The sequence below is a fragment of the Sinocyclocheilus rhinocerous genome, unplaced genomic scaffold, assembly GCF_001515625.1.
Source record: "Sinocyclocheilus rhinocerous isolate Xijiao unplaced genomic scaffold, SAMN03320098_v1.1 scaffold497, whole genome shotgun sequence".
Classification (NCBI taxonomy): domain Eukaryota; kingdom Metazoa; phylum Chordata; class Actinopteri; order Cypriniformes; family Cyprinidae; genus Sinocyclocheilus; species Sinocyclocheilus rhinocerous.
Genome location: NW_015633189.1, coordinates 687,212 through 697,638, shown reverse-complemented (window position 1 = coordinate 697,638; position 10,427 = coordinate 687,212). Strand labels below are relative to the sequence as shown.

The window sequence follows — 10,427 nt, the reverse complement described above, 5'->3', positions numbered from 1 at the left end:
CTCCTTCAATTCCCCCGTGCTTCATAAAAAAAAAAAAAAACTCTCTTTCTGCATACCGAACTATCAACGCCATCAATTACACCAGGGAATCTGCGGTTCTTTCTTTGTAGTTCACCTGTATCTGAGCTTTAAGTCGTTCGAGACAATACGCTTTAATTAAACAAAAGAACAGTGAGAAACTTGGTGTTTGTGATGTCGAAAAGTGAATCCCCACGTTAGTTTATCTAGCACAGTCTGCACCGCGAGCTATTAGGAAATATGAGGCCATGTGTTCTGTTTAATTAAATGAGAACGAAATATGACCTGGGCCCTTTGGAGTTGAGGAGATTCGTAGGTTTTTAGATCATATTTTTCTTATGTAACTTCTCAACTGAGATGGTTTGTGAGTCTGTGAATCAAATAATCATGCTGGCCAAGGACAGTGACACTTCTGTAGTTCTGTAGTCTGTAGCTGCTTTCAATGATCTATACAGATACATGCATTGAGACAAAATCTATTTTCTTTCATTTTAATGTCTTTGATCTGAGTGTTTTCCCCCCTTGCTTTATTTTAATTAGTAATTATTATTATTATTATTAACATTTCAGTGACCGTGTTTGCTTAATAATGTTTTAACGAAAAAATATATCCTCATGTACATGTGTTCTTTACAACAGTACTGCCATGGCACAGTGGCATCTATGTGATAGTCTTGATTTTATCTTCTAATTCTCTCTCTTTCTTTTTCAGCCTGATGAGTTGACAAATGCTCTGGAAATCAGTAATATCGTCTTCACCAGTTTGTTCGCACTGGAGATGCTCCTGAAACTGCTGGTTTATGGTCCTTTTGGCTACATCAAGAACCCTTACAACATCTTTGATGGTATTATTGTGGTAATCAGGTACACATGCTCTTCTGCATTCTTTCTTTGGTACATCTAAACATTAATAACGTGGCCTGTGTCACTGTTTATTGACGTTCATCTTCATTTCTGAAAATGCACACTGGCAGTGTGTTATATCACAACAGTGACAGCCAGACAGAATGCAGCCATTACTGAGTGATGGGACATCTGTTGCCTGTTCAGTCTGATGACTGTCAGCTGTCATGATGAGTGCTGCAATTTCACGCCCATCCATTCTCAATTGACATGAATTTGCACATACTAAGATGTCTGAACAAGCAAAAGATTTGGCATGGTACAATGTTATGATGGGTTCTTGCATTTATTAATGCTCTCAGCGTGTTGCATAGATACAGTTGCCAACTATTCTGGGGGCGTGGTTTAACGTGGGTGGGAAAACAAATACTGGTTACCATAGTAACACAATCATTCTTAAAGGGGTCATATGATGCGATTTCAAGTTTTTTTTTTTTTCTTTAAATACTTCAAATACCTCTACTTCAAAAATAAATAAATACATAAAAATACATAGATAAAAAAAAAAAAAAGATAAAATAGATAATAGAATAGAAAAAATAAAAATAAAAGTAAAAAACAAGCAGGTTTTTCAATTTAAAATATTAACAATCTAAAATATAAAATATAATATAACAAGCTAAAATTATTACATATTAAAATAATAATTAACATGAGTAAAAATAATAAAGTATTTTAATTATTAATTTCACTTCAAGGATTATTTACATCCTTTTATATTTAATAATTGTTTTTTGTTTATACTCAAAGCAAGTAAAAAATATATATAAGGAATATAAAATATAAAACAGCAAAAAAGCATAAAAAACAAGCAACTTTTTTAAATGAACAAAAATGGATATAACAAGCTAAAATTATTAAAATATTAAAATTATAATGTATTAAATAAATAAAAAAATTAAGTATTCTTTAAATTATTAATGATTATATTATTAAAATAAATTAATAATAATAAAATAATAAAAGTAAGATGTGTTGCAATATATTACAGTTCAAAGGTTTGGGGTCAATAAGATTTTTTAGATGTTTTTGAAACAGGTATAAATGAAGATGCATTTATTTGTTCAAAAATTATTAAAACTAATACTGTGAAATATTTTCAATACAATTTAAAATAACTGTTTTCTGTTTAAATGTATTATGTATTTGCTGTTGTCTCTAATCATCTTGTTGCTGAATTGCTTGTGTTCACAGCAGTTTTATTTTAGCTTATTTTATTCAACTGGCTAGTGACATTTCTTGCTTTGTTTGAAATGCAACAAACCACACTAAAACATTTTGGAATGCTTTTCTTTCGAGCAATAACCCAATCTATTGCATTTCTCCCTTAGGAATGAAAGGATAACTATGATAGCCGGGATTTGTTTTAGGATTGTCCTCCTTGTGCATTCTGTCAGATGTGTGTGTTTATATGTGTTGACAGTGTCTGGGAGATTGTTGGCCAGCAGGGAGGAGGTTTATCGGTGCTGAGGACCTTCAGACTCATGCGTGTGTTGAAGCTGGTCCGCTTTATGCCCGTGGTGATATTTCATAATATTACTGTTTTTACTGTAGTTTGATCAAATAAATGCAGACTTTAAAAAAAAAAAAATTTATTATTAAAAATCTTTCCGACCCCACAATTTTGAACATAAGTATCAATGGCAGTTTGATTATATTTGTTTCTTGTACATCAGATCTTGACTCAGGAGGACTGGAATAAGGTACTGTATAATGGGATGGCCTCCACCTCTCCTGTGGCGGCTCTGTACTTCATCGCCCTCATGACTTTTGGAAACTATGTCTTGTTCAACCTGTTGGTGGCTATCTTGGTGGAAGGATTCCAAACTGAGGTAAAGCCAGATTCCAACCTAGCCTCTACATTTTTTTCATCCTCTTTTTTTTTTCTTCACTTCACAGTCTGTCTTCTCTTTTTTGTCCTTTAGAATCTAGCACATATTCCAACACCGTATCTTTCTTCTCTCTTTCACCACTAGCTCTCTCCTGTCCCCTTCGACTAACACTATGTCCTAAACAGGCACGACGTGACAAGATTCAACTGAAAAGCGATTTTTCTGTCCAGGCTGAAAGCAAAAATGATGCTCGATGCAACAAAATCACAGCCAATCTGTTTGCGTGCTTTCTCACACTCCACAGCTGAAGAGCGTGAATCTAAGAACCTTGTATTTTCATGACTTTTCATAACGCTTCACTTAACAGAGTCCTTTTCATGGTTTTCATTATGGTGCTTGAAGGATTTTTCAAATAATTTGTCATATAAAACTTCCTTACCAATTTCTTGTCATCCGTTTTTTGATGTTCAGTGTATGTGAGGAGCGAGTTTGATCCACTGAATTTCGTATGGGCAGGGGTTTGTGTGTGTGTGTGTGTGTGTGTGTGTGTGGAGCAACACAACACAGAAGAGAGACACTTGCTGATTTTCTGAGTAGAGTACTAGCATACTACTCTTGTGGCAGAAATAGTAAGAGTATATGCTATCCTGAATTTAGTGACTATTCTGTGGTATTTTGTAGTATAAATAGTATAAATTGTGTGTGTAGTTCACACCAAAAACAAAAACTATAAAGATAACTAGTGTACGATAACTATAAAGATAATTTATTATAAGCACATGCTGCAGTTATGTTGTCTGCCCCTATAAATGCTCAAGCTCTTTAAAGATGGATTCTGATGAGCTGTTAACACTTTACCATTCATTAGCTGGAAAAAAATCTGAAAGTGATTCCAACGGTAACGTTTTTCTGTGTCTTTATTGTTATAGTTGTGGTGTGGACACAACATAGTGTATAGTATGTAATTTGGGACAGTTTTATTGTTTATTTTGTCACAATTTGAGCTAAAAAATGTAAATGTAAGATGCTATTTTTGGCAGATTTCGTTGGTTTGAAATATGTTTCGAAATGTCATCTTGAGATTTCTGTCTTTCTCATTCATGTAGATAACAGTTGTACTTCAAAAATAGCTGTCTGGGAGCATTTCCGAGTGAACTGAATTGGAACTTAGCGCCACAGAAGTACAGAAGCAACTGACAAAATGCAGTGTCATTGTCAAAGCTGGTTAGGACAGACACGTGGAAAGCTTCTTGCTGTGTCGCATTGTGCCTGGTTAGGACACTATGCTATTCAACTGGAAGTGATGAGTTTCTTGTTCTGTGTATAATAGTGCCTACTCCATGCTCGAGCACTCCTTCTCATCCTCCTTCCTTCATTCTTTTTCTTTATCGCCTTCTTTTTCCATGATCTTATGAGACAACTTATCTCCCAATGCATAGCAGCCATTCTTCTCTGACAGAAAGACAGACACGCACACAGAAATGGCCAGGCTCAAGATAAATCAGAGATATAAATGTTATACCTATGTATCATTTTGGGTGGAGGGGTTGTTTTATTACTGTCCCTTTGGAAAGAGGTGAACCGAATCATGCAAGTTGACGTGTCTATACGGTGCAAAAAGAAAAAACGATTTGATCACCTTTATTTTTACCGTATGATCAATTTTTGAAATAAAATTTTCACATGCAGTTTGTTGAAGTCCTGTTGTTTGGCGTTCTAGTAGATGTAATACAGTTTAACTCATGATAAATGTTACTGTAAATCTAAGACCTGACAACTCTGCTCACATGGTGGATTCAAAAGATTCATAAAACTTTTAATGAAAAAAGTATCTAGATTTTGATCGATTGTTCAGTTGAGCAAAATCATTGTTAGAATAACGAACAGATGAATCAAAAATGATTAAGTGCTGTTTCTGTAACACCTCATTAGAGCAACAACAAGAGAAACAAAACACGTAATTGAAAATTGGTTTGTCATTCATATTAATTTGCATAATAGGAGTGAAAGAGAAAGTTATGGATTTTTTGTTGACTTGAGAGAAGGTATTATCTGGACGGAACTCAGTTCTTTGCCTTTTCCCCCTCTCTAAAAGATGAGTGTGCCTCTCCTGTGCCTGCCTGCCAGACCAAAATAGCTTTCATTCTGCATCATGGCAGGAAATTATGTAGCTCAGAAGTCTTCAAAATAAACTCTCTAGTCTTAAATATGAGAGGATAGCCCACACTCAGCTGACCCCTCTCTGCCGTTACCTTTGCTAAGTGCATCAGATATTATAATCTCATCGCAACTGATCTGATGCCAACAGGAATGCCAAGGTACTGTGTTCTCCTGCTCTCCCCTAAAACTGACGAACACTACTGGCTTAATATTTTAACCTTACATCATTTTCTGCAAACATCATGTTTATTTTTAGTTGGTCGAACTTTGCAGTGCATCAGGGTTGCTGGGGAAACGGGTGGCTGAATGACACATGTGAAGCAGAGAGATCAAGGGCCAGGATGAATGTCCCTTCAACAGCGTAATGTCCCGTCCACTGCAGCAGATTGCTTTATGTAATCACATTGCTGTAAACAGGTGGTCACTGTTGGACTAGCATGTCAGTCTGTATGTCAGCATGTTCAGTGGTCAACTTGTCCATGTATTTTATTGGTTAAAAGCTAGATTTTTTTTTACTATTTTTTAACTACTGTATTTGTGTCCATCTTTGCACAGACACCTTCACAAGGCATTTACTTGATCAAAAATACAGTAAAAACTGTAATATTATGAAATATTATTATATTTTAAAATAACAGTTTTCTATTTTAATATATTTTAAATTGTAATTTATTCCTGTGATGGCAAAGCTGAATTTTCAGTCTTAAGTGTCACACGATCCTTCAGAAATCATTTTAATATGCTGATTTGGTGCTCAAGAAACATTTCTTATTATCTCAAAATCAGTTGTGCTGTTTAACGGTTTGATACTTTTTAAAGGATTCTTTATTAAATAGAAATAGATTTTTATAACAATATTTTTACTGTCACTTTTGATCAATTTAATGCATCATTGCTGAATAAAACTATTTAAAAAATCGTATTATTAAAAAATCGTATAAAATTATATTTTATTATATTATTATTTAATAAGTTATAGCATGATTGCATAATTTAAGACTCATATATAAACTACACGCTCCTCTGAAATCCTCTGAAAAGACAAAGCAGGCTCAAAGATGGACAAATTTAATTAAAATGTCGAACATTGACAAGTTGTAGCATGACATGCCCAGCACTCTCATTAGACTGACTGGATGCAGAGGAAGGGTGCCCAAATTTGTTATAGTTCTTGTTACAGAGGCAATAACAATAAAATAACTAAATGTGTTGTTATTCTTGTGGAACATAATTTTCCAAGAATTTCTGAACTTAAAAAATTGGTTGTGCACCGAAGAGAGTCATAATTTGACCCGAAGCAGAGTCTGATCTCGTTTGTAATTCAAATAGTTTGTAGAATTAAAAGAAAAACATACATTTTATACGCATTGAATATTTCAGTCAATTGCAGTCATTCTCTGGATGTAATTCGCTAATTTACTCTGACAGATTCGCAATGTGAAAAATTCAATACGTGTTATCTCAAAGGAGCTGGAGGGAAAAAACAAAAGAGTTCATCCATTTCAGAGAATAAAAGAGCCAAGTATTGATACCTGCAGTAGCAGCATTTTAACTACGGGCAACAATTACACAAACTCACTGTACCGAGAATGCTAACAGCCTAAACTCCACCCAAAATGTAAAATTGCTTTTACTTCAACAGAAGTATTTGCTGAAATGTGGGAGTCAGATTTCTCATAATGTGTCTTTGTCAATTTTCTAACACTTTCTGTGCTTTTTTCCCTTCTGTCTTACCTTTTCGCTCTGTGTGGTAAAATCCTAACACATGTCCACTTTAGGAAATAACCAAGAAGGAAGATTTGCATGGTCAGCTGAGCTGTATTCAGCTGCCTATAGACTCAGGGGTATGTAGCACTCCGCATGATGTTAACCCAGTGAGACTAACCAGGAGGACCACTGCGTTTGTGGACCGTGTCACTTGTGATTGTTTCTTGTAGAAGCAGACTTGACTTAAAGTCTTTCTTCAGGTTCACTTGCTCAATGCCTGGCGGCAGAGTACAAACCTTGTAGAGCCTCATGCTTTATTTTATCTGGCTGAAAGGATGTGTTTGGGCTTATGGAAAGCCTCAGTGAAATCAGACAAAGCCAGACAGACTGCTGTGCAAAAGCAAATAAGGCAACTATAAAGTCCTTTTGAATAGATCTCAAAATCGTTTAATATGTGGATACGTCTCTTAATACCTCTTTACTTTAATTATTTTGATCCTGTAGATTTGCTCTGCATGGTATAATAATTTTTTATGACTTAACGGTTTATTCAAATAGCCCTCCGCTGAGTTCAGTAGCTCAGCAATCGAGAAAGTCCATTCAGTGAGCCAGAGCTGAGTGGAAGCACTTGACCCTGTTGAGGAGACTCGGTCTGTTTGTGGTTCTGGACATCACATCCCGTATTTGTTTTCATTCATGCAGCTGTGCTAGGTGACACATGCAGTGGAAGGCCATAAAATGGAGAGCATCAATGAGGGTTTGAACTGGTCTCTTACACCTTCCAGTCCTTCACCTTGACAATCAAATGACATAAACCTCTATGCTAGTCCTTACTCAAGAGCTATTAGCACGTCTTATGTCAAAACATGCCTTAAATCACTCTATCAGCAAGGTTTGTCAAGCCCAGTAGAATTCCCAAATTAAGACCTGTGATTGTTAAGCAGCAGTTGCACAGCAACCTTAACATCTTAATTGACAGTACAGCCCCAGTAGAATTTCTTTCACACCTTGTACCTGACCAAAGCAGTTCTGAGAAACAAAAATTAAAGGAGTCATTCTAAAATTTCAGACTGAATTTACTCAGTTATTCATTGAAAACCTTGACCTTAAAGGGATAGTTCACCCAAGAATTAAAATTCTGTCATTAATTACTCACCCTCATGTCGTTCCAAACCGTAAGACCTTTGTTCATCTTCAGAACACAAATTAGGATATTTTAATGAAATCCAAGAGCTTTCTGACTCTGCATAGACAGAAAGGGAACAACACGTTCAAGGCCCATCAATGTAGTAAGACATTGTTAAAATAGTCCATGTGACAACAGTGGTTCAACTGTAATTTTATGAAGCTACGAGAATACTTTTTGTGCGCAAAGAAAACAAAAATAAAGATTTTATTCACACACACATGCGTCGTGGTACTCCTGTGAATGGCGGCGGACGCTGACACATAAGAGAAGAATTGTTAAATAAAGTAATGAAGTAAATTGTTGAATAAATATTTTATTTTTTTGAGGCAAATCTTTTCAATGAATCAGTTGATTCAATTCACAGAATTGGTCTCAATGATTTTGTTCACAAATCTGATTTGTAAACAAATCATTCTGAATGATTTGTTCACACATCTGTTTGATTTGTGAACAAATAATTTATTTTGAGTCAAATCTTTTCAATGATTCAATTGCTTCACTCTACAAAACTGAATGATTTTTTCATAAACTGGACTGATCCAGTTCTTGAGATCTGGTTGCAGCTAACATCTCACTATATACATAATATATTATATTTTATTTAATAAAGTCATTTGTATAATAATTTCATTCACAATTTTTTAAAAACATGAGGGTGAACAAATTAAGTTGAACTGTTGCTTTTAATGGTTGTAATTGGTTTTACATAGAACAGCTTTTTGCTAGTGCGTAGGTCAAAAAGTCAGGGAGCTTGTTACACAAACACTATAGTTTTGTTATGTTTCTGCTACATCTCTTTACTCAGAAAGGCCATGTGGGAGTGAGGATAGTCATGTCCAATCCAGACACATCATCCACAGTGCTCATTTCTGAGCATGCAGTGAGTAACAGTGGGTGCTGATGCTAAGCTAACCTCTAACTGCACCTGGTGCCCAGTAGATGGTTTCTGAGGATGCTTTGTAGTAGTGCCTCTCTGCTAGTTCAACCTATCACAGCTGTTTTGTTTTACTGTTCACTGTTGGTGAGAAGGGGCAAGGAGTCCCTCTCGTGTCTTGACTTACGGAGCTAGACTCCAGTGTCATAACTATTTTCAAGTTTTGTTTTTGTTGCCTTAGTAACGTAGATATTGTGTTATTCCCTATTGACAAGTCATATTCACTGTTTTTGTTGTAGTTATGATGTGAATTAATTGTTGTTCTATTGTGCTGTGTTTAGTGTTGCAATGATCCCACTGGTTTTATTGCAACTCAAATTTGCTTTGTTTACTTACCCATTTACACAGCCATTACTAATGCATTGATTTTTTTTTTTCTTTTTTCAGAGACTGAAACACAAAGTTTTGATTTAGCTTAATGTTAATAAGTGAAGCCAATGGGATACATTGTTCGTAGGTGCAAGGTTTGTCAGAATAGTCTCAATTGAGTTCTCTTTGATCATTAGTGCTGTAGAGTACTATGGTAAATGTGTGCTGAAATGAATATGACATCCTGTAACCACATGATAAGGAAAAGATTCATCCTTTATCATCTTGCTCATATTAGATATAAATTACAGTCAGTCCACAAATAGACACCCTAACGGTCAAACTGAGAGAGTGATTCATGCTCTCAGACAGTGATGTCTGTTTTGACAAACCACCCAGGGTTGAAGTTCTGTGCAAGACCACACTGAAACACTCGGCATGAAGCCATTTTAAGACCAGCGCAAGACTGGGGATGTAGAGGATACAGGCCAAACAATGTGATGAGCCCTCTGATAAAAATAGCAGTGTTTATTTCTCCTGCTTGATCATTGGACGTGCCTGCTCTACTGGTGAGAGCAGTGAGCCGAGAAAAAAACCCACACATATTCAGCTGCATGTGGATGTGACTTAAACTATTATAGCAGATGGTCTGACCATGAGAAAATCTGCTTAAAAATACACTCAAAAATACATTTAACTAATATTTAGTACACAGTACCGGTGGTTTCAGAGTGGTGATGCAACGTGGTGCTGTCAAATGCATGCCGACACTGTGTTTTTGTGGATTCCCCCAACCAGGATGTCTCTCCCTTAGATACCAATCACCCTCTGGCCTTTTTGAAGGCCGGCTTGCCCACCTGCCTGTTCCTCACCCTTTAATATGCTTCTTTAACCCCCAACAACATCTAAACCTGGTAACTAATCTTTTATATCTTCCACATTTGATAAAGGGTGATGCCTCGAAGTCGGATTCTGAAGCAGACTTCTATACACGGAGCTTGGAGGATGTTTCAGGATGTAAGAAGGATCTGTCTGCATCATCTGGTGAGACCCACAGAGCATAGTTTGCATAGAAGCACATGGCATATTCAGGACATTTTTTTTATTATCTGCAGGCCAGTAGATTTTTATTTGCCCTGCCAACAAATTCACTGGCCCCACCACAAAATATTTATTTATTTATTTGCTAGAAATATTTATTAGTGCTGTCAAATGATTAATCGCATCCAAAATAAAAGTTTTTGTTTACATAATATATATGTGTGTACTGTGTATATTTATTATGTATATATAAATACACAAACATACATGTAAATATTTAAAAATATATATTTACATGTGTGTACATGCATATATTTATATTCATATAATTTAT

The 10,427-nt window shown here is 35.6% G+C and overlaps 1 protein-coding gene across 1 annotated transcript in view; it reads left to right on the top strand.

Moving 5' to 3' along the window:
• Positions 1-10,427, top strand: part of LOC107743785 (voltage-dependent T-type calcium channel subunit alpha-1G-like) — a 163,081-nt gene that overhangs the window by 69,905 nt on the left and 82,749 nt on the right. Inside the window, 4 exon segments of the mRNA XM_016557185.1 lie at positions 731-882; positions 2,345-2,441; positions 2,598-2,753; positions 10,003-10,096. Coding sequence (XP_016412671.1) covers positions 731-882; positions 2,345-2,441; positions 2,598-2,753; positions 10,003-10,096 — 499 coding nt within the window.